The following is a 24,995-nucleotide window of genomic DNA, read 5'->3' on the forward strand; positions in this document are numbered from 1 at the left end:
AACCCTATTCAAGAGGAAACTTATGCAGACACTGGGAGAATGTGCAAACTCAACACACAAGTAACCCGAGGGTGACATCAAACTCAAGTCCCTAGCACTGTGAGATAGCAGTGCTAACCACTGAGCCACTGTGCCACCCCTGTCTTGCTTCCTATGGGAAGGGTTTTAGTGAAGAAGTAACCCAGGTCCACATTGTAAACTTTATTCTTCTACTGGTCATAAAGTTCATTTTCAGACAACAGGCGTAGGTTGTAACCATTTTTGCTATCAATGTTATACGCTAGAAAATAAAAGTATCTAAACAGAGTCCAAGTGACAGTTTTACTTCAGTTAACCAGACCCACCAATTACTAACTCTGCACTTTATTTAATCAATTCACCCTCAATTAACCCTTAATTAATATATCCATCACCTACTCACTCATTCAATTAGTCTCAGACATTTCTTCAGACCACATTAGATGATAACATTAAATACTAAGATAGGATATCAACAAATTAAGAGTTTAGTAACCCAAACGTATCTATAAAATGGTGTTAACAGTGCTACTCTGCAATGGGGTTCCAACATGTCATGTCCTGAAGTGAGATCACATCTTTAGCAAACTCCTTCATCTGTTCATTATAGTAGCTAGAGAAACGAGCAATATCCATTCCATTCCTCTGGCAATTCATTGGTGTATGTAGCATAAATCCATGTCAAAGCATTCCTTACTTAATGTAGTTGGTACACCCATTGATAGGTTTTCAGTTAATTGTTCAATATATTCACCTCCCAGATTCAATAAGGAATATCATATGTCAGAGGCACTATATGCATAATGAAATGAAGAGAAAAAAAGTCAGTTTCTTCAAAATTTGTTTAAGAATGGAGCTGGGGAAATTTACATTATGAGCATTTCTTTGAAATCTGTGCAGCAAAACAAGTATGTGTGAAATGATGTTGTATTTCTGACATTAACCTGCTATCATGGCTCTTTGAAGAAAGGCAATGAGCAGCTGTACTACAGAGCTGTGATATAAAGATGAATACTCCATAAAATAGCATGAGTAGAAGAATCTATTGGAACTCCAGAGATTCACATAATTGTCACTCCTGGATTATGTAGTGACAGTGATACAGCAGACTCAGAGTAGGGTGAGAATTGTATCTATTGTGCAGGCCTGGGCCCCAGCCCAAGCCTCATGATAAGCAGAATTATGAAGGGTAGAACACCATAGCATTGTAGCCAGTTCTGAGGAAGGGTCACTCGATCCAAAATGTTAACTCTGATTTCTCTCTATAGATGCTGCCAGGCCTGCTGGGATTGGATACAAAGCTATGGTGCTCTACCCTTTATAATTCTGATGAAAGGTCCCGACCCGAAACATTGACTTTCCTGTTCCTCTGATGCTGCCTGATCTGCTGTGTTTCTCTAGCTCTACTCTGTGCTAACTCTGACTCCAGCATCTACAGTTCTTGCTATGCTTGTGTTTTACAGTTTTGAAAGAGAAAATAGATTAATGGCATAAAACAAAGATAAACGTGTTACTGCACATGATGCAAATGATTAAGAGATCACATTGTACCTTTGAGTTTTTATTCATCTGTTAGATTATGTTAATAGCATATTGGAGTCAAAATATTTGGCTTTATAATTTATTCTCTCAAAACCAATGTGAAAAGATGAAATTACTTCTTTTTCTAGGCTACCTTCACACAGCTCCTACTTAGCCCAGGGCAAAGCACTGGGAAATAACTGCATGGTAAACAACTGGTGAGCAATGAGTTGTGATTTCACCAAAATGCAACTGTAACTATGTTTATACAAATGTTTTTGCGTGCCTTAAATAAAATGCCGGAGACTCATCTTCAAACTCGAATGAAGGAAATAGTTGTCAAATTCTCACAGCAAGGGCAACACATACTTTTACTTGTCAGTGTTTTTCTAAATATATAAAAGTGGAGAAAGTAATTCAAGTAAATGTTGGTCTCTTTGAAGCAGGGACTGGGGCGATTATCATGTAGAATCGGGAAATGGTAGAGACATTGGAGGCAGCACAGTGATGGTTCACGAGACACATTCCTAGGATGAGGGGGTGCCCTATGATGATACACTAAATAAATAATCTATTTCCTCTGGGGTTTAGAAGAGTGAGAGGTCATCTTAATTAAAATGCTTAGAGATTATTTCTACTGGTTGGAGAGCACATGTGAAATGCCTCAGGAAAAGGGGTCAGTCATTTAGGATTCAGTTCAGGAGAAATGACATCATTGAAAGATTCTAATTCTTTGCAATTCTCTATCTCAGAGGGCCATGGTGCTCCAACTCTGAATACATTTTGGACTGATACAGATTTTTGATCTCACGGGAAATCAAGGGATGTTAGAAAGTGGGAGGAAAAATGAAGTTTAAGTCCACTTCAGCAATGACTACATGATTAGCAGACGTTTGACAGGTGTATGGTCTACACCTGCCCCTACTTCTTGTGTCCCAGCTCCCGTTTATGCATAAACTACAGATGGGAGACTCTAAGTTGCACACGTCTAGGAATTGCACATTTTGTGCTGGAGGAATTCAGAAAATCAAATAGATTTAAAATAGAGGCTTAGAGAATTCTTAAACTGTCATAAAGGAAAATAACTAGTCCAGAGTGGCAGAAGTTTTGAAACAAACTTTTAATGATGTCATTAAAAGATAATTTGATGGATATATTTAATGTGAATATTGTGAAATAGAATTCTTTGCTCAATAGCTGACTTTCGAACTAAAAAAGTTTCAATCCTGAGAAAAAGTTAGGTGAAATCGTTTAGCTAACAGATTGTTGAGCGATTTATAAATGCAGTGCCACCTAGTGGCAGTGTTGGTAATAGCTATGTAAATGTTGGCATTTAACATTGTAAGATCAGCAGATCATGCACGTAATGCAGTATTATAGTTAAGTGATAGATTTTATGTGACAATGATAGCACTGTTGGCAAGTTCACATTAGGTGGTTGTGTCCATTTCTTTGTGAAAATTTCAATTATACCCTTACATTCACATTAAAATGTATTTGATTTTTTATGTGACCTTTTTAAAAGTTCAGAAGCTGGAAAAAAATTGCTCCAAGCTGTGGATTGATAAGCAGGATCAACGTTGAAGCACTAATGAAGAGGTTTAATTAGCATTGAAAGGTAGTCAAAAGATACTGAAAAGATTTGTTGGAGTACAAAGTAAGGTTTTTCCTTTAGACGTTGGAATATTCCAAGTTGGGTTTTAAGTTTACAGTCACCTGGCCTGAAGCTAGATCCGGAAGGACATATCAGAAAAGGAGTGCATTACATAAGAATTTTTGGAGGAATAGCTCAGAGGCATAGCAGAGTAACAATGAAAAACACTTGTATAAATAACTAATTTAGTTTTGTTCTCTTGGAAGAAGTTTATTTATGTTTTACTTTCCACTTTTGGAATTGTCTGGGAGAATGTTGCACATCCTATGCCATTGCTCCTTACTTTGCCCCTTCCAATTCACTTAAAACCAGTTCACGCAGTTGGACATAATTCAAGGGAAATAAAAGTTCGGCATCTGTTGGGGGGTAAGAAAGATGAGCCAAATGTTAGTGTACGGTACGAAATGAGAATAGTTAGAATATGTGAAACAGTTAACTAGCACTTAATTACCAGTTTCTATCTCTGTCTCAACTTCAACCTCGTCATCTATTATTGGTGGAATGATTTTTATGGGTTTCATGAACTTGATCAGCTCTGTCCCAGCTGTCAGGATATTCACTGTTGGAATACTTGTTGCACTACTTTCAGGACTAAGTGGGGGACTTTCCTTTTGCAATTCTGCTATTTGGAGTATCAGCATATGTTTCTGTAGCATATCAATGGATTTTCTTTCTATTATGCCTGTAAAACAAACGTGAGAGTTTCAAGAAACAATCAGCATTACAGTACCAATTTGTAAAATGCATCTGTGTTTGAATTTGTTGAGATCATTTTATATAGTTGTGATATTGAGGAATCTGACATTGGAATAATTCAACGTAACCCAATGGAAGCACTTCAGGCCTGACAATTCAGCAGTAAAATACTACAGATGCTGGAAATCTGAAACAATAGTGGAAAATGGCGGAAATTCTCAGCAGGTCAGGTAGCATCTGCTTGCAGAAAAAGGGGTTAATGTTTCAGGTCAATGATCCTTGATGAGTTCCACAGATACTGTCTGACTTGCTAATTAATTCCACCCTTATCTATTTATATTCTTGACAGCTCAGGGTAGAACTAAAGAAGTGCTGAACCATTAAAGGTGCTGGCCATTTACTCTGCAGCTACTTCTGCACACATCCAGTTACCTCACCTAATGTGCTAAATCTGTTCATTCTCTCACCCTGAACCATCAGCCTTTTCGTTTTCCTCTCTTATCCTTTCTCCATCTTAAAGTTGTCCAGAAGAGTTAACTCCTGCTCCTTGGAATAAGTTACTGATCACCCAGTTTTCCTTCCTAGCCCCAGAGCTAGCTAACATCGTAAATGATTTCCTCCTCAGTGACTATCCAACTCACTTTCAAAAATGGTATCATTGATACCAGTTCAAAAATATCCTTCTGTTCTGCAAATTTCAAACTCTGCTTATTTGAGAAAGGCCTGGGCTGTTGTGGCATCTGAAATCATGCAATTTTTCCTAAAACACTTTGTTCAAGTGTTTCTAACCAAGTGTATGTCTTACAACAACAAAAGGCTACATCACAATGAGAAACCATTTTAAGATTTAAGAATTAACAGGATCTCAGATGCTCACAAAATTAAAACAAGAATAAAGCAGCATAGTAACATCCATTTTATGTATTATAGATTGACCTACATCATATAAATATGAAAAATGGAATTTTTGAGTACTTTGTGAAAATGTTATTATTTTATGAACTCATGAATTTCAGCCAGGTTCTTCACATTCATTGTTGACAGAAGTCTCAGTAATATTCCTCTCTGTCACCCACATAAAAATTACCTTTAGTCTTCCCTGGCCCCCACCACACACAGCCCTCTTCCCAAAGCCTCTCTGCGTTAATCTTCCCTTCACAATCACTCGTTCAGTAGTACCTCTTCACAAACCCCTTCCTCCACCCCTACACCCCAAATTCATTCCTTCAGCAGCACCTGTAGAACAGGCAGACAGCAGCAGAAACCAAAGCAACACTTGAAACTATCTCCCACTTCCCTGGTTCATCCACCATGTGTCCTCTCGGCATTTTCACGCACACAGTGACTGAATTAAAACAACAAGAACAACAATTACACATGTCTTACGCAAAATCAGTGTGTAAGCTCTTCCAGGTCCCCTCAATCTCCCTGCTAACACTGGTTTCTGATGTTCAAGTGGACTTTAGGCTGTTGGTGGAATTGATCCAGCGGGTCCAGAGCTGTGCTGCCTGTACCTCTGGACTAGGTCATCTCCTCTCTTCAGTTGTCTTTGCTGCCTTGCAGGAATGATTGCTTGGGGCCTCAAACACGATATCTGTGACCCCAAAGGGGATTTGCAAACTTCAGTTTGGGAATTCTTGCTCTGCTGCAAGTGATGAACAACATCTTTTTCATCATGTCTCTCACAGTGACTTTTGCATTTAGAGTTGGTGTCTGACAACTGGCTCCAGTTAAACATGTGAAAGACCAGATTCATCATCTTCAGCCTAATGATAAAGTCTATACACTCTATACTGATTCCATCTTTCTCATTGGTCATTATCTCAGACTCAACCACACCATACACATCCTTACTGTCTTGCTTATTGCTAAGCTGACCTCCAATCTCAGGTCTCCATTACAAAACTGCTCACTTCAACCAACTAAAACATTGCTCTCCTCTAATTGTCCGTTGCTAAAAACCTCAAGTCCACTCTTGTCACCTCCAAACTCAACATTTCCAGTGCTCTCTTGGTTGACCACCTCTCATTCATGCAATGTAAACTTTACTCTATACAGTTCTCTGTTTCACTTACCTTGTCTTGCAGTAAATCTCATTAATCAGTGGCCCTGCTTTTGCTGATCTGCAGTTCCTCAAAAACTTGCCAATTAAAATTTTCATCTTCATGTTTAAATCCCTCATGGCCTTCCCCGAGCTGTGAAACTTCCTTCAACTTTAAAACATTAAATCCTTCTTTCAATTACCTTTGGTGGCTGTGCTTTTAATCTGCTAAATCCCAGACTCTGGAATTTGCTTCTTAAAACTTCCAACTGCCTATACACTATAAAACCCAAATCTTTGAACGAGTTTGAGGCCACTTTCCTAATATGTCTTTCTTTGACTCAGCATCCTTTGTGCTTTTGAAATTATGACTCATTTTATGAAGTGTCTTTCCCATGAAATCCAATAAAACCAAGCCCTGTCTGATTGGATATATTACATTAACTGAACAATGACACTTTTCTGAAGACCAAAACATTTATCCTTCAACCAACACCTCTGGAACAGAATAACTGATCATTGTCAATTTAGACATCGTGCTGCTTGTAAATATTAGCTAAAACACAGTAACTGCATTTAAAAGTTGTCCATTGACCGGAGGCACTAAGATATTGTGAGAACATGGAAATCTCTATTTCAATGCATTTCATCTGTTTTCGTTCCTGATTATCTTGATTGGATTTAAAACAGTAATCATAATTTCTACTTTGATTGCCAATTTCATATCTTTTTTCTATCAATGTTTTCCAGAGTGAGAGACTGTTTCTTAGCAATATAACTTTTTTAAAATTGCAATGCATCAAGAGAAAGTCTTCACAGGAACAAAGTAAAACAAAGATTATGGAGAAAAATGTTGCAGATCCTGTAACAATTTTACATGCTTAAGGTTTCACTACTTTGGCATTTACAGAGCTGTTTTATAGGGCTAATTTTCAAACTTGGCACTCCCAGCAGGGTAGATGTATGCCAGCAGTCTCAGTAATGACTTTCCTGTCATATGCCTGAATATTTGATGCGTGCTCCTGGTGTTTGATGCTCCCTGCTGGGAAGAAAAGTTCTCTATTCAACATGAGTAAAATATACTTGTAGGCCTGCAGTGAAACCCAGCTTGTCCTGAACAGCTGCTTAAGACAGATTTACAATAGCTAAGCAGCACCATCCCCAGGATGTTAATAGTATTGTAGGTAATTGATAAATACTCATTTCTAGGGTCAATTCCCAGCTTATTTGTTCTGGGAGTAGCTCCTCTCACAGTGGCAGGTGAGTGTGGCAGAAAATTCTAAGCATGACAACACTGCACAACTGATTCCATCGCAGAAAATATTTGGCAAACTGCAAGGTCGCACAAGTTGCACTATAGCCTGAAAATGATTTGATTTGATGCTAATAAGTCCCATGATGTACGCCCCATGGTTTCTTCTTGGTCCATTCTTTGATTCTTGATCAGCCACTTGAAGTTTGCGCTTCTAGGAATTTCCATGCAGAAATGACAGCGCACTCGGCTTTAAAGAGTTGACAGTCCTGTGTGTTAAGATAGCAGATTTGCTTATTTTTCTGTTTATTTTCAAGGGAGGACTTCTTTTACTCAGATGCCTAGCATTATGGCCGTCCCAGGACATCAACTTTATATCCAATCGTATGCCTAAGTATCTTTGAGTACCTACCGACAAGTGTACTGGATTTAAGGGCGGAACAGCAGTTCAAGGAGAGGAGAAAAATGGCAAGTATCTTGCCCCCCACACTATATTACAATCAAGAATGATATCCTTCAACCTAGGTTAAACACTTAGCCTTTGCCCTCCGTTTTCTATTGAAACAAAACCCAAATCAGTGATATATCTATCTCTTGTGATAAAAGTTAGCACAATATTTATGTCATTTTAAATTACCACAATAGTAGCACTTGCTGCATTTATCAGACTTAAGCTCACCAATGCCTTCTTTGTCGGAGATTTTTTGACACAAGATAGCAAGGCATTTTTAATAGGTTGCAGTGCAGGCTACCCAAAGTGCAGGGCCTGCTTCACCCATGACACAAGGGTTGAGGAGGTGGTTGCCCATTGAGAGTGATCTCCCTTAGGGAGATCACTCCCTGTCCAGTCTCTTTGGGGTGTTTCCAGGATGATGCTTGCATGACAGGTGTTCATATAAGAGGACAGCTTCCTGTCCAGCATTAGTAGCAGCTCCATTATGTTGGGAGCCCCCTACATGAAATGAAAGGAAACATGTTTACGAAGGAAGGATGCGGCATGTGACTGCACACACAGTAACAAGGCCAGTACAGAACCATGCTGTTGATGGGCAGATATGCCTGCATAAAATTCAATGAGGTAAGTATAAACAACTAGCAAGAAAAATGTTAAAGATTACATTTAGCTTTCTGGGCTGCCACAAAACTACCAAGTTTTCCCTTGTGCACTTTTATTTCGTTCTTCATTTGAATAATTTAGAGGGCTTGATCCTCAGGGCCAATGAGGCAGCACAGCATATCATGAGTTTATCATCAGTAAAGGTTCTCTCTTGATGGTTATGGACAGCCTTCTCCTTTAAGAAAAAACTGGGTGGGTGCTTTCAGCAATAGCATGTAACATGAAGAAAACCTCAATTAATGGACAAAACTCCACCAATGTATAATATGAGTACACAGCATGCAGATAAATAAATACCAATGCGGTTCAGTGAGGTAAAGGCAAACCTAGCAGTTTAAGCTTAACAGATATGAATGGTGTTGGTAGTGCAGGCAGAGTGTCTCAGGAGTTTGCAGTTATAATTACAGTGTACTTTCTAAGCTGCATCTAGGCTGAGATATCAACCTACTATGGGTTTAATACTTGCCCTCACTAGCAAGTTTCAGGAAGTTCATAGACAAGAAATTAAAGAGAAAGGTGAGATTTCAGATGAATTTAACAATCATTAAATGCTAATTTGAAACCTGTCTTCTGAGGGGTTGTGTGCATACAGCCCAACATGATCAATTTAAATGTGCAAGTCAGCAGTTTGGAGCAAGCTTCCCAATGTTAAGCAGCAGCACAGTGGCTCAGTGGTTAGCACTGCTGCCTCGCAGCACCAGGGACAGGGTTTAATTCCGGTCTCAGGTGACTGTCTGTGTGGAGTTTGCACTTTCACCCCATGTCTGCATGGATTTCTTCTGCATGCTCCAATTTCCTCCCAGTCCAAAATCCCAGTCCATAGTCCAAAAATATGTAGGTTACTTGGGTTGCCGATGAGAAATGCAGGATTCAAGAGATAGGTCATCTGGTTGGGATACTTTCTGGAGAATTGGTGTGGACTCAATGGGCTAAGCGGCCTGCTTCCACACTCTAGGGAACCTATAAAAATGTGCTGACAACTTCACCAGCAATTATTTCCCACTCAAACCCATACACTCCACCTGCTAAAAGTCTCTATGTGTACATATATTTGTCTCAGGTTTTTCTTTAAAGTATGAGGTTGTGTTCTTTAACATCGAACTTGCAGGGTGCACTAGGACATTCATTTTAAAAGTCTGCTTTTATTGAAATTGTGAGTGGTCCAGCAAGAGTCATGTTTCATCCATAATCTTAGTTTACTTGTAACCCGAGCATAAAAATTCAATGTATTTACTATAATTAATTACTTAACCAATTGAGCTGTAATTTTTATCTTGACCCCAGGACTGCTTGGAATGAGGTTACGGTCAGTGTGCTGAGATTACTACCCACTCTACGTCATCAAGCATTGACCTGTAGGAATTTCCAGGATCAGCCTTGATCGGATTACTAGCCGTAAACATTCGGTACATATTGCAACTGAATGGAGAAGGCAGAATTCAGCTTTAAGATTTACAGAACTGGACAGATCTCAATGCATCATTAAGAAATCCTGTAATTTAAAAAGGCTGCGTTCGCTGCCAACATAACTGTAGGGAGTGCCATTTACTGCACATGCAGTTGCAGTACCTGTATCTTGCAGTACTGTTGCCAGTATCTTTTTCATACCTAAAACTGCTAAACAATTTATGCATTTTGCTTTTACAGATTTACATTGCTAATGTGTTAATAATCTTTATAACTGCACAATACATTTAGCCCCTGGACTGTTAGACCCCCCCACCCCCACTAATACTGCAATAAACATTTTCCACTCAGTTTTATTCCTCAACTCGCAGCTAACACCAGGTGTTAAGAGTGGGAGGTGGTAAGTGGACCAGTGAGGAGACAGCAAGTGAAGGGATGAAGGGACAGTGATTGAGGCAAGCAACTGAGTGACGAGCAGTCAACACTCAGCCAGCACACCGCACATGCTTATATATATGGAGTGGGTGCTGACCTCCTGTTCTGGGTGCAGTGATCATATCAGAAGTATAAACCTCCAGTTCCAGTGTGGCGACAGGAGCCATATGCTCCAACTTTCGTTGCCATGTCAGGTGCATAGGGGCAGTAAAATCCCCGGATCCGTGAACTGGACCTTCTTAAATGGCGGTACTCACTCCCTACTTTCAGTTGGGGGAGTGGGATGGGCTGGACTGGAAGTTGGCATAGATGATCTGGGAAGAGGTGAGGAGGCTGCTGCATTCTCAAAAATTAACATAAAAGAATAAACCTTAAAAATATTCCTTCCATTCAATTTCCAGAGCTCAAGTAACCAATCAGGACTGTTGTTTGCAATGTTGCATTAATGACACAAAGTGCCCACATCCAATCAGCAATGAGCTGGAGTTTCTGACTGTTACATTGCTCAAGTATGAAGGGTCCAGGCCACAGCACATGCAGTGTCAGCTGCCTGCAATAAAGATTGCACAGTCCAAACAAATGCAGCAAAACAGAAAAAAACCTTTGCCATAGCAAGGTTCAGTTTGCATTCCGGCTCTGTTTGTCACAGACATTGCAATTTTAAGTCTCCTGTCAAAGGCTAGCATGCTTTTTTTCACCACCAGGAGACTAATGCTGATTTTAATAGACATCGACCTATTCCTGGAGGGTTGGTATGTCTAAATATGCTGATGTCCTTTGCAATAGCCTTAATAGAAGGCTTTAAGGCTGAAATGAAAATAACATACCTATAGTGGGTCAGCTTACGGCATACAGCATAGCTTTGTCAGATGATCCACGCTGAATTGCAGTGATTGAGGATTTTATTCCCATCCTCAGACAATCATTCAAATGGAAATGGACTCTTTGTTCCAACTGATCTGTGCCGGCCAGACATCTTAAATTAATCTAGTCCCATTTGCCAATATTTGGCCCATTTCCCTCTAAACATTTCCAATTCATGTTCCTACCAGATGTCTTTTAAATGTTGTAATTTTACCAGCCTCCATTGCAACTCTTTCCACATACGCACCACTCTGCATGAAGAAGTTACTCCTCAGGTCCTTCTTCAACCTTGCTCCTCTCATCTTAAACCTACCCCCTCTAGTTTTGTGCATCCCGCCTTAGGAAAAACACTTTGTCTATTCACCCTATTCATGCCCTTCATGATTGCACTGTTGGCACCTTGTGGAAACTTCCATCTCAACCAGTTTGTGGGACTGGGCTGAGGGTTGTCTAGGGTAGCTCACTGTTATCCATCATCTACTTTTGCTTTGCCTTGGCCCTATCAAGTGATTAGTGATAGAGGATACACCACCATACAGTATCTACACTGTTCTGAGATAACAAATAGGTTTATTGCACGATGGTATAAATACAAGTACATTTGGTCAGGCATAATTACCAGGATATTAGGGAGCTGGTACAGATTCATCAACTCCCTCCAAAAGCTAGACCCTTGTAACAAGCACAGACCCTGTCTGATATCTGTGGAAAGGATGAAGCCAATGTAACATGAATATTAATCCCTTCAGAACCATTATCCTTTGCAAAAGCGATACCAAATACATTAGTCTTGAGCCTTGACACAAAACCAACAGTACATGTTGAATCTGCCCTGATTGTCCTTTCCAATTAGGTCAATAACAGAGAGTTACATGTGTTAACAATTTTCCATGAACTCCTTTCACACAACTTGTGAAGATTTATTTCACCATCTGATCCCTCTACATTTTTCACACAACAAGAGGATTTTATTTTCTTGACTACCATACCACATTGTCACTGACAGAGGGCAACATAATTAGCACAGCAGCAGTATTGTACAACAGAATAAACTTGAACGTAATAGAATACTTGATAACTCACCCTCAGCTCTGTGAGTAGGATGAACCAGATTGCTTACACAGAATATTTTGGTTTGAATTTGGAAGTTTTAATCACCACTCAGTCTCTACAGTCCAGATACTGGAAATCTGAAACAAAAACAGAGTACTGGAGAAACACAGCAGTTCTGGCAGCATCTGTCAAGAGAAAAACAGTTCATGTTTCGAGTCCAGTAGACCTTTGTCAGACCCACTTTGATGAAGGGTCACTGGACTCAAAACGATAACATTATTTGGATGGGTTATTTCTCTCAACAGATGCTGCCAGACCTGCTGAGTTTTGCCAATGTTCTCTATTTTTGTTTCTAGAGTCAAGCAGATTCAGTAACTGATTTTGTTGTAAGTTAGTGAAGGAAACCATCTTAAAATGTTGAGGCAATATGAGAAAGTATTTTAACAGCTCTTTCAAACAGCCCAGGAAACTCTTTTTGAGTTGACAGTCAGAACTAATCAAGGGTATGACTTTATGACTGCCTCTCAAAATGGAATCACTAGGACTGTTGACAAAACATCTTGCTTAGAGTTAAAGCAATCTTGGCTTTTTCTGCAAAGACCTCTGAAATCAGATAACAAACAGTGAAATTCTACCATTCATTTGCTCACTTTCCAGGAAAATATCTGCTAATTTTGTGCAAAGCTGAAGCAAATTTTCCTGAATGACATTTTTAATTTTTTGCACTGATATTTCACAGTCCATGTTAATAATAGAAAACAATATCCAGATCATTGTCACAAATGTCTTGCAGAACATATTGAGTTCACAGGAAGAGGTTTACTCAGCAAGGCTCTAGTTTTTAGCAAGCGATGAAAATGTTACAGCTATTACCTTACAAAGGTTAAGATCATTAAGCTTATCAGATATGTCAGTCAAGTGGCACAGTAAAACCTGCAAATGATAATCATTGAAATGATGGTGAATAGGAGATTTGGCTTCTTTCAAAACTGCAGCATTTTTTCCTGAGTTAGGAAATTCTCTCAAAATCTTTATCACAACATAATTATCAATCTACTTTGATTATCTTCATCTGTCTTTTCAGTTGAAAGAATTTTTGTTTGATAATTATTTTGTGTTTTAACTTCAAGGATAGGATTTTCAATTTCTAGAATTTAATGCTGGACCAATCAGAGCTGGCCTAGGATTGCTGTACATCAGAGGCACCTTTGACTAGTTCAACTTCCAGTTTCAGAAATCACCAACCACTGAAAGGGATGACAGTCTGTTGTGTCAATATGTACATTAGTATGTACATTAAAACAATTTATCTGAAATTTTATCTGTTTCCTGGAGACAGAAATGAACTCCAGATTTTTGGTGCACTTTGTGCGGCTGTGCAAGGTTGACATGATGACTATTCACCTTGGACAGCCTACCATCTTGACACCTTCCTCCACTCCATTCCAATATCAGTGCCATGACCCCCAGTTTGCAAACTGCTGTTCTTGACCTACCAGGCAAAAACTTTTTTTATCTCCTGTTTCTGTTTAATATACAGTAAAATTGCATTGCACTCACCTAAGTACTCTAGTGCATTGTAGTTTAAGATGCCATCATTACCACATAATTTCTGCTGGATCGGGGATAGATCGCAATATATTTTCTTGCAAAGGGACTCTATGTTTGATTTCAGTTCATCTAGTGTTTTGTTAACTTGAATTTGCATAATTTCATACTTATTAATCTGTTGGGTTGTATTTTCCAGAGCATCCTGCAGGCAACAGACAACTTATATTTCTATCTTACAACATATCAAAAGTTTATCAACAGTAATAGAAGATAAAGTCAACTATTTTATTATCTTGCTAGCAAGTACAAGTAACTTGAGAAAAGGATATTTAAAATATTCTTTTTATACCTTCGCAGAAAAGAAGCGAGATTCACAGAACACTCCTTAAATAAATTAGGTTTTTAAGTAGATTTATTTTCAGAGACTATAGCAATGCTTTTAGTGAACAGAATGACCTGATAAAATGTTTGCTGTGTCCTCAAGGCCATGGGGAAGCAGCACACTTTCTGAACAATTTCTCTTCTCTCATGCTTAGGGGTCTCTCCTTTCCAGAGTCCCATTCATAATTAATTGATCAATTCCTCAATTTACCACCTCCCCTCACCTTTTGTTGAGAAGAAACAGACTTTAGAAGGAAATGGTACCTTAAGTCCAACACTCTAATAGGGACCAGGTGGAGAGAAGTACAGTGTGACATCTTTCCTCACTTCCCCACCTAGCTGATAGTTTTCTGACTTTCTCACAGACCACCACTATATTTCTACCTCTCCTGTATTTCTCCTCCTCAATTCTCCTTCCTGTAACTACCTAGACTACCATCACATTTCACTCTATCCTTCCATCTTCCTGTTTTCAATGTTAAACAGAGCTGTTTGCCTGCGTTCTAGTGAATGTAAAAATTCCCACATTAATTTTAAACATTGGCTTCAACCAAAATCACAAAAAAAATTCTACTTATTAATTTTCCTGCTGCATTTGAGATTGTGTCATGCAAATTGGCTAGTTTATTTGACTGTGCAAGAGCAACTGTAACACAATAAAGTAATTGTGTAAGTGCTTTGAGATGATTCTCAACAATATAACAAGGCCTCTTAAATAAATGAGAATCTTTGTTTCTTCCTTGTTGGGATTATCTCAATGATTAACCTTATCAAATATTTTAAGACATTCTTTGGTAACAACAATAAATATAATGAGTCTCCTCGAAATATGTTCACCTCTTACCTTTATACAAATGCTATGCCTTCTCTGCTTTATCTTCCTCTACTTCCAATTGTTCTATCAGAGTACCTTTTTATCAGAGTCAACTCAACTGCTAGACTGTGTGCTAAGGAGTCAGTTAAATAGCGAGAGGTATAAAGAAAGGGAAGAGAGACTGAGACAGACAGTTTTGTTAAAATGGAAACAGTTGAAGAGCAAACGTGGCAACATGGATGAAGATATTTCAGATTAGACCAATTAAGAACACGTGTTTGATCTACATTGTAAGATACAGCAATGATACCTCTATTTCCTTTATTGAATCATGCAATTCTTCCTCACTTTGCTTGCGTTGATTTTCAATTTGCAATATTTCGTTCTGTACATAGAAAATACAACAATAAGTAACTTTCCATAATTTTTATTCAAAGTCCTAAATATCATTGTTATTAACTTATATGATACAACCTATCCTTAGTGTAGAGATCAATATTAAACAGTATTTTTGATATCTCATTGTTTCATAAAATATTTAATGGATGATTGGAAGAATGGAGTTTGTCAATCAGATATTGAAGATTATACTGTATTAAGTAGACCAAATATGAGGTTTTCTGTCATCTATTTGGCTGTTTACCAAATCACACGTTTTCTTTACCTGCTAAACTCCAAGTGAAGTTGAATTAATTTTAAAGCTAATGGAAGGTGCTTGAGATTGGGACATGAATCAAAACTATTGTTTGCACCAGAGACTCTGACCAACAAACAAAGGTTTTTTTTAATCTCAGTAACATGTCTGATGTTAAAAGAACATCAAAGGAGTAATTTAGCCAGCCAAGCTCATAATTAAAAATGCTAAAATAAAAAAATACAAATTTCCTGAATAATCATTGAATTGACAACAACGAAATTGAGGGTATAACATAGACTGACACTTCAGTGCAATACTGATGGAATACTGCATTTTCAAAGGCAATATTATTTGAAGATTACTTTAAACTGAGGCCTTCTCCCTTTGCTGAGGTGAATATAAAAGATCCCATGGAAAACTTGAAGATAAACAGGAAACTCTTTCAGTATCCTGGCCAACTTTTGTCCCCAGCTTTGATTATCTTTTCATTCATTAGTTGTTTGTGAGTGCTTGTTACATGACAATTTAGCTATCAAACAGCGCAGTGTAATCCATTGCTTCTGAAGTATTTTGCAATGTCCTGAGAAGGTGGTAAGGTATCACAGGAATACAAATTATTCTTTTGTAACTTCAAACTGCTACTGATAAAGACCAATTTCATTCCCATTAAGTTAATAGCTATTTTTAACTCCTAGAATTTTAGATTTGTCAGCTCTTATTTTGTATAAGTCATAGTTAGCTTCTAGGCCTTTGTCATTGGAACTGGCCACCAAATGCAGAAAAGCAGTATTGGGTGTGTGAAGAGATCACTCCCTTTCTGTGAAATGTGACTGCACTCAGTTTGGTGCTATCCTCTGGCACTTCTAGGCATGAGCTAAGTTTCCACTGCTTCATAGCACAGCACAGGGAGGTAAATTTTCAATTCATGATGGTGGTAAAAAAAAACAGAAACTAAATTAAGCTGTCTTTTATGACTGATGTTGAACTTGTAATGCCAAGTTTTGCTCAAAAATTACATTACAATTTGAAAGTCTACCTCAATGGAACTATAATAAATCGTACTCCCTCATACACCCTACCAGATTCAGAAGAATATTACCTATGGTCTTCAACAGTATTAAATGCTGAAACTTTGCTACTTTCATTGAAGGCAAAAACAGGGCATTTCAAGTTGTCAGGCTGTGACTGGAGGACTGAGAGAAGGATCATTGTTGGGCCTTAGTCTTTTATAAACGATATGAATGAGTTAGATGCACAGACAGACTAATATATCTAAGCTTGCTCATGAAACAAAGTTACATGTAACGGTAAGCTGCGCAGACAACACAGAGAGGCTGCAAAGAAATATATAGAGGTCAATTGACTGGGCGACAAGATGGCAAAAGGAATATAATGTGGCTAAGTGTAAGATTAATCCTTTGGTTGTACGAATTGAAAAGCAGACATAAAACAAAAACAAAAACAGAAAAGCTTAATCTTTTTAAAAGATGTGACACCTGTAAATATTGATGTTCAGATAGATTTGAGTGTGTTGTACAGGGAATACAAGTAACTACACGCAGGTAGAGCAAGCATTTAGGATAGTAAATAAGCATGTTAGCCTTTATTGTAAGGCAATTGAAATACAGGAATAAAGAAATCTTGCAACAAGTCTTGAACAAGGCTTTGATAAGACCAAATCTGAAATTATAAATCAGTTTTGATCTCCAAATTTAGGGAAGTATATCTTTGTGTGGGATGCAAAGATTGGTCCCTGGGTTGAGGGGTGTTGTCCTATGAAAAGAGTCTGGGTAAATTGGGCCTATATTCTCTGGATTTTAGAAGATCAAAAGGTAATGTCATTAAAATATACAATATATTGAAGGTATTGGATTGGGTTGATACTGAGGCATTGTTTCTATAGCTGGGTGAATTTAAACCATCAGGCACAGTCTCAGGGTGCGGTGTTAAACAATTAGGGCAGAGATAATTACTTAACTCAAAGCGTTGTAAATCTTTGGAATTCTGTACCACAGTATGTTGTGGATACTCCATCACTGAATATACTTAAGGACAGCATAGACAGATTTTTGGTCTCTCAGAGAATCCAGAGCTTTAGAAATGAGCAGGAAAATGGAGTTGAAGCCTAAGATCAGTCAGGATCATACTGAATGGCAAAAAAGGCTCAATGGGCCACAGGGTCCACATCTCCTCCTATTTCCTGCATTCATTTTCAAGCCACCCTACTACTGGATAAATTATTCAATGATGATGTAATCTGTGCACTTGCATATCTGTAATTCTTTGTGGAACAAAAATGAAAAATCATTACAAAAAGAAAATTGGCACTTTGTGCTGTCACAACAACATTATATAGACCTTAATATTTTGGATCTTCTCTTGTTTATGTTCCAGCTGAATGTTAATTTCATTTATAAAATTAAACAGCGCATAGTTCTTCTCCTCTGTGGCAACAAAGTCAGTGCCTAGACTGTAAAGGTTGTCTTTTTCAGTTAGATTTCTGAGTTGATTATATACTTCTTCATAAGCCTCATATTCAATTTCTTGTGCTGTTTTCTTGCCAATTTTATCCTTGGAGTGATCTAGGAATGCAAAAATTGTTTTAAAAGATCTTAATAGAATTTGGATTCATGTGGTCAGTTATTAATAGCTTTGTCCACAATTATGAATTTTCATTTCTGAATAGATTTTCTGGCTTACTACTTTTGTTCCTTTCTCTATAAGAAATTTTGTAATCATCAAAAAAAGTAATGTCTATAGTTGGAAAATTAAACACTTCTATTTTTGTTTCTAAGTGACATAGTCTAGCAATTCAAGAGTAGTAATAACGCAGCCAGGTACAACAGGAGTTTTTTTTTTACTTCATCTCAATAATATAATCCCCAGGATCCTAATAAGTGCAAGGAAATGAGAGGCTCACAGGCTAAAATTTTGAAACAAAAACAAATGTTCCAATAATAAAGCTACTCAAATATGAGAAGTACATGGTGCAAATCAGGAAATGGCTGAAGGCACTGGATACTGCAAAGGCAATAGGCCCTGACAACATTTCAGCAAATGAAATAGAGGCTTGTGCTCCAAAAATAGCCATGCCCTGAGTCAAATTGTTCCTGTATAGCTACAACACTGGCATCTACCCAATCATTCAACTTATAAATAAAAAAACTGACCAATTTGACCCAGCCAATTACCACCCAATCAATGTATTCTGGATCATCAGGTGAATGATGGAAGGGGTCACTGACTGACCTGTCAAGCTGCACTTGCTTTGTAATCATTGGTGTCTCAAGCCGCTCACCAATGCTCTGTTTGGGTCCAAAGGGCCACTCAACTCCTCACCTCATTGCAGCCTTAGTCCAAACATGGACAAAATAGCTGAACTCCAGAGGTGAGGTGAGAGTGACAGGCCTTATGACCATTTCAGCATTTGATGGGGTAGGGTATCAAGGGGCCCTGGCAAAGCTGGAGTCAATTGCAATCGACGGAATATGCTCAGCTGGTTGGAATCATACCCTATGGAAGGTCGTTGTGGTTGTTAGAGGTCAATTATCTCAATCCGAGCACAGTACTTCAGGAGTTCATCAGTGTTAAAATGTTCCTGAACAATCTGTTCAGAGATGTTATTACACACCTCTGAAGCAAATGGGATTTGCACCCAGGGTCCCCGGTCTCAGAGGAAACTACCATTGCACCACACAAGCCCATGATTTCCTCAGGGTAATGTTCTAGGCCCAACCACCTTCAGCTGCTTCATTAACTACCTTCTCTCAATTGCAAGTTCATAAATAGGGACTTTGATGATTGCACAATTTTCAGCACCATTTGCAACTCCTCAGATACTGAGGCAGCCTATGTCCACATGCAGCAAGATATAGATAACATTCAGGCTTCGTTTGACAAATAGCTGGTAACATTATACCATACAAGTGCCAGGGGCTGATCATGTCCAACAAGAGAGAATCTAATCATCTCTCTTTAACGTTTAATGTCATTATCATCAATGAATCCCTGACTATCAACATCTTGGGAATTTGAATTAACTAGAAACTGAACTGGATCAGTCATACAAATTCTCCGTTCATTGTGTTACAATGGTCGTGTCCCTGTATTTGAGCCAGTAGGCATGGGTTCAAATCTCACTTATGATTCAGATGAATATAATAACATCTCTGAATCAGATTGAATAGAAATATCTATAAATACTTTAAATAACTGCACAGAAACCAGTATCCCATCATCAAGTCTCCCTTTATTTAGTTTACCAATTTTTTAAAATATGGAATTAAGAATCTACTGATCACCATGAAATCACTGCCAATTCTCAGAAAAAATCATATGGTTCACTAATGTCCTTCAGGGAAGGAATTCAACCAAGTATGGCATCAAGGATCCCTAGCAAAACTGGAATCAATGGGTATCGGGGGCAAACTCTCTGGTGGTTGAAATCATACCTGACACATAGGAAAATAGTCATAGTAGTTGGAGGGCAATCATATCAGCTCCAGGACATCTCTGCGGGAGTTCCTCAGGCAGTGTCCTTGGCCCAACTATCTTCAGCTGTTTCATCAATGACTTTCCCTCCATCACAAGGTCTGAAGTGGGGATGTTTACTGATGATTGCACAATGTACAGCACTATTTGTGACCCCTCAGATACTGAAGCAGTTGATGTTCAAATACAACAAGATCCTGACAATACCCAGGCTTGAGCTGGCAAGTGGCAAGTGACATACAAATGCCAGGCTATGGCCATCACTAATAAGAGACATTCTAACCACCATCCCTTGACATTCAATGGTGTTACCATCACTGAATCCCCCACTACTATCATTGACCTGAACTCAACTGGACTCACCACATAAACACCATGGCTACAAGAGCAGGTCAGAAGCTAAGAATAACTCACCTCCTGACTCCTCAAGGCCTGTTCACCATCTACAAGGCACAAGTCAGGAGCGTGACGGAATACTCCCCATTTGCCTGGATGTGTGCAGTTCCAGTAACACTCAAGAAGCTTGATAGCATCCAGGAGAAAGCAACCTGCTTGATTGACACTACATCCACAAGCATCCACTCCCACCACTGATGTGCTGCAGAAATTCACCAAAGATACTCAGATAGCACTTTGCAAACCTAGAACCACTTCTATATAGAAGGACCAGGGCAAGAGATATATGGGAACACTACCAACTTCAACTTCCCTTCCAAGCCACTCACCATCCTTACTTGGAAATGTATTGTCATTCCTTCACTGTCGCTGGGTCAAAATCCTGGAATTCCATCCCTAATGGCATTGTGGGTCAACCCACAGCAGGTGGATTGCAGTGGCTCAAGAAGGCAGGTCACCAACACCTTCTCAAGGACAACTAGGGATGGGCAGGAAATGCTGGCCAGCCAGTGATGCCCACGTCCCATAAATAACTGGAAGAAAATAACTACAACGGTAGAGGAAGGCAGCTCACCATCACTTTCTCAAAGGCAATTAGTCAAATACAATAAGTGTTGGCCCAACAGCATGCCCACATCTCATGAAAAAGTTTTTAAAAACTTAGTACTGAAACCTGTACCATCATTTGCAGACACAGAAATAAAGAAGTGTCTTTCTTCCCTCAAATGTATTCACACTTAAGGAAACGGATCTTCAAGCAGCTTTACAAAGTAGCTCATTTCAGCTGTTTTTCATGATTTTAATCCTTGGTCACTATGACCAAATCTAAGAATTTTACTTATTTAAGTGAATGCAAATCTCCAGAGACAAACAATTGACTCATTGTTTGCTGAGTTTATGTGATGAGTCTGTTACATAGTTTCTCAAGGAGACGCTATTCAGTAATATACGGTATTGTTTGTGTCTGTTTATACTGAGTTTTCAATAGAGGAGGTTCAGTGTGCATGGACTATGAAACAAACTGCTTCCCATGCTGGCCATTCCTTCATCCAGAGGTTGTCTATTAATGGATCTTGGTCAGGAAGGTTGTTCCATAAGAGGCACAATGGAAAGTAGAAAGCGGGCACTAAGTGAATTTAACATATTATTACGTATTGGAATTTAATAGGATGTAGGAGCATATGTTCCTAAATTATGGTGTATAGAAAAGTGCAAACACACAAACCCATCACTGGCACTCCTTGTCAAGCATACATATCATGAAGGTAGTATGCACAATCTGCAGGACGGACTACAGAGGTTCAGTGGGCAGATGGCTTGCTGGGGAAAAGTTGATGACGACTTGACAGGTAGAGAACAAGCCTGCCCCACAGCCATAACATGTTGCAGATGGATTAAAGTGGCTTAGAGTGGGGAGGGTTTTTCATCACCTAGAGCTATCAGCCAATCTACTGGCCAGTAGCTCCAGTAGTCCCGGCAATGCCAAGGCTCCGTAATGGACACTGTCAGCACCGCAGGCAATCCCATGTCAACAATGCTATGAAGATCAAATGAGAATTAACAAGTTTGTTGACTCTTAATTATCATCTTTTAATATGGTGGATGGGCTCCTGATTTCAGGACCCATCTACCTCAGTATTAAGGGATCAGAGGTGGTGGGAAGGTGATGGGCAAACTTCCCAATCTATTTTACATGATTCCTTACAGAAAACACATCAGCAGTGGCATGTAATATCCAATTCAGGATTACCTCCACAGTTGCTGCAACCAAGCAGGACAAGGACACGACATGGACACTATCCATTGTGATGTACCATTATCCTGGAATTCATTGTATTATGACACTGCAGAGTAGCACAACTGGAGCATTTTAAGAAGAAGCTCCATCAACAGTTATGACAAGTATGGATGGCATAAATGTGTTTTTCCAGATAGTCGATGACCCAAAAATGAATTTAATAAAAACTGAGACTTGGAATTTCTGGTGGGAAGAAATACTCAAATGCTTGAGATACCAGGTCTAACTCATGTTATTTCAGCAGATCAAAAACGTAATTCTTTAAATTTACAAAAAAAATCCCGTATACCTTCTCTTGTAAGTTGTCGAAATTTAATCAGCATAAAGTCTTTCAGCTTTGCCTCATGATCAATAATACGCATTAGTTCTTTTATCTCTGTATTGTACAGTAGGATGTCTTTTGCACTTCGTTCCTTTACAGCATTTATTCTTGTTTCTGCCTCCATCCTAGGATTGAAAAAGAAATTAATGAATTTAAAATTACATAAATTATGCCAACTGGAAGTAGTACTTCATAAACCATGATGCACCGACCCAATTTTGACTGGCACAGATATCTCTTCAGCTTTCTGTACATGTTCAATGTCTATAAGCATGAGGCACTGACTAAGAAGATCTGTTTTATGCATGGTGGATATTAGTCAATCCTGTCCACAGTTGGCCTTTGAATCCAAAGATCCCTGAATTTGCTTCCTTCTAAAATAAGGCAACATATTTTATGTTCAAGGTTCCATTGCAGCAGCATCATTTCTAAATTCAAATATTGCAACCTAGCCTCAGGTGTCTGCATGTGCTAGTCTTCCTGCATGAAATTACATTGTCACCATACATCATATTTCTTAAGCAGCCCAGTTTAGAACAGGATTCAACAGTTCCTTCTTCTACTGTCTCCTAAACAAAATGTATTCAGGGTCTCCACAATGGTTTAGTCAGAAATGCAATGGCTAGTATGCACCTGACACTCGCAATCAGTGATGCTCCCAGTTCCGTATTTTAGCTGATGTCAGATGTGCAGTGCCAAGTGTCTCATAATGAACATTACTGCACTTGAACAAGAGCAGCAAAATCAGATACAACTCCCTTGACTGAACCCAATCAAGTGTATAAAAAGAGCCTATAAAGCAATACATAAATCTCAACCTGGGAACAGAATCAATTCTGGAGTCATCCAGTCCTACCATTGCTAAAAGTGATGTTGGTCTAAAGACAGGCTGGTTCCTGACAAATAGTTATGTGGGCAACATGCAAGAATGCGTCCTGTGCTTTCAAGACTACATTTTAGTGTGAGTCAGTACTTTCAGCAGATAAGAAGGCAAATTGAAGTGGTAAGATAATTATATTCAGTAACCTTCACAGTTTAGTATTGAGTACAATCTTAATGATTGATTGATGAATATTAATTAAATGCACTTTTAAATTATAAGACAAAGCTAGGGAGAAGAGTTTCATAATTCCTTAAGAATTGGAGATTGAGAAAGGGGCAACTTTTAACTACTTTAGTTTGAATAAAACATAACTAGAATGCTGACAATGCAATGCATCAACAATCATCTACTTTTAGCCTTGATCCAAGTCAAAACAAAAATCAATTTGAAATATAAACAGAGTTAACATTTTGGGACCAGTGACACTTACTCACCAGACCCAAAATGTTAACTCTTTTTTCCTTCACAGATGCTGCCAGATCCACTGAACTTTTCCAACAACTTTATTTTTGTTCCTGATTTACAGCAACGCAGTTCTTTCGGTTTTCAATTTGAAATATGTCTGCATTTAGACAGCTCTGAGTTTATAAGTAATATTCGGGACATCCTTTTCTGTTTATCATTTTATCACTGTTCATTAACAAATAATTTTTATTTTTGAATTTTCATCTCATGAACTGCCTTACTGGTTGAAAATATAGGTCAAGAATTGAACCTAATGTAAACATTATTCAGCCTGAGGCCATTTGCCAAATTTGTTATTTCAGCATTGAACAGTTGTGAAATCTTTAGTACTGACACTTGAAGGAATGAATAACACTTCAGTTTTCTGTGACTGGATCAGCTATTTAAAAGGCCATGAAGTTCCACAAAATTTAAAACATCATTCTAAAGTTTAATTTGCTTTCTAACCTGGTATTGGCTAGATGGGTGCTCACCGTTGGTCATAAGCTTGCACAGATTCCTCAACAATTTCTTTCATTATTTTTTTTTGTTCTTGTAGTTTCGTACTGAGCTTATTGTAGAGTTTGGTATAAATTTCTTTATTAACCCTCAGGATATTGATTTCTTCACGAAGCTTCCGATTTTCAGTCAGAATTGTGTTAAACTTTATAGTTGACTAAAAAAAAGTGCAAAGTTCAAGATGAGAAAAGTGAGGCAATTTTCAAAATGGCAATTGTATTGGCCTCATTTGATTTTCACAAGGCAAGTGTTTGACACCAGTTGGTTTTTTTATTTACATTTTTGCATTTTTACATAATTTAGCAACAGTATAGTTCTGACAAATAACACGTGAACTAGTTAATGTTTCCAAAATATGACACCAATGACCTTTTCTCATTTCATGATTATCATGTACTGAATCTCTAAGCATAATCCTGTGAGACTACACTCTGGGCCTGGAGATTCACTACAGTGCAGCACAAATCAACAATAGCAAGAGCTGATTGAATAATTGGTTCAAAAGGTGGTCTTCAGAGTCTTTTAAGAACACAGGAAGAAGCGAAGAATGGTCAGGGAGGAAATTCTAAGTAGTCCCAGTCCCTTCTGTAGAGTGAGACATGGCAGGGAGGGTGGAGCAGGGTGGTGGTGGTGGAGAGCAATGCACTTAAGGTCTAAAGGAGGTTACAGGACTAAATGGTGTGCGAAAGAATAAAAGACTG

General features: G+C 38.5%; 1 protein-coding gene across 1 annotated transcript in view; it reads right to left on the reverse strand.

Moving 5' to 3' along the window:
* Positions 1 to 209: 209 nt before the first annotated feature.
* LOC125464308 (coiled-coil domain-containing protein 63-like) overlaps positions 210 to 24,995 on the reverse strand; it is a 73,524-nt gene continuing 48,738 nt past the window's right edge. Inside the window, exons 5-11 of the mRNA XM_048556614.1 lie at positions 24,270 to 24,451; positions 22,416 to 22,573; positions 17,800 to 18,023; positions 15,115 to 15,189; positions 13,619 to 13,811; positions 3,645 to 3,875; positions 210 to 280 (exon numbers count right to left, since the gene is read on the reverse strand). Coding sequence (XP_048412571.1) covers positions 210 to 280; positions 3,645 to 3,875; positions 13,619 to 13,811; positions 15,115 to 15,189; positions 17,800 to 18,023; positions 22,416 to 22,573; positions 24,270 to 24,451 — 1,134 coding nt within the window. The remainder of the gene's footprint in view (positions 281 to 3,644; positions 3,876 to 13,618; positions 13,812 to 15,114; positions 15,190 to 17,799; positions 18,024 to 22,415; positions 22,574 to 24,269; positions 24,452 to 24,995) is intronic.

This window comes from Stegostoma tigrinum, chromosome 26, assembly GCF_030684315.1.
Source record: "Stegostoma tigrinum isolate sSteTig4 chromosome 26, sSteTig4.hap1, whole genome shotgun sequence".
Lineage (NCBI taxonomy): Eukaryota > Metazoa > Chordata > Chondrichthyes > Orectolobiformes > Stegostomatidae > Stegostoma > Stegostoma tigrinum.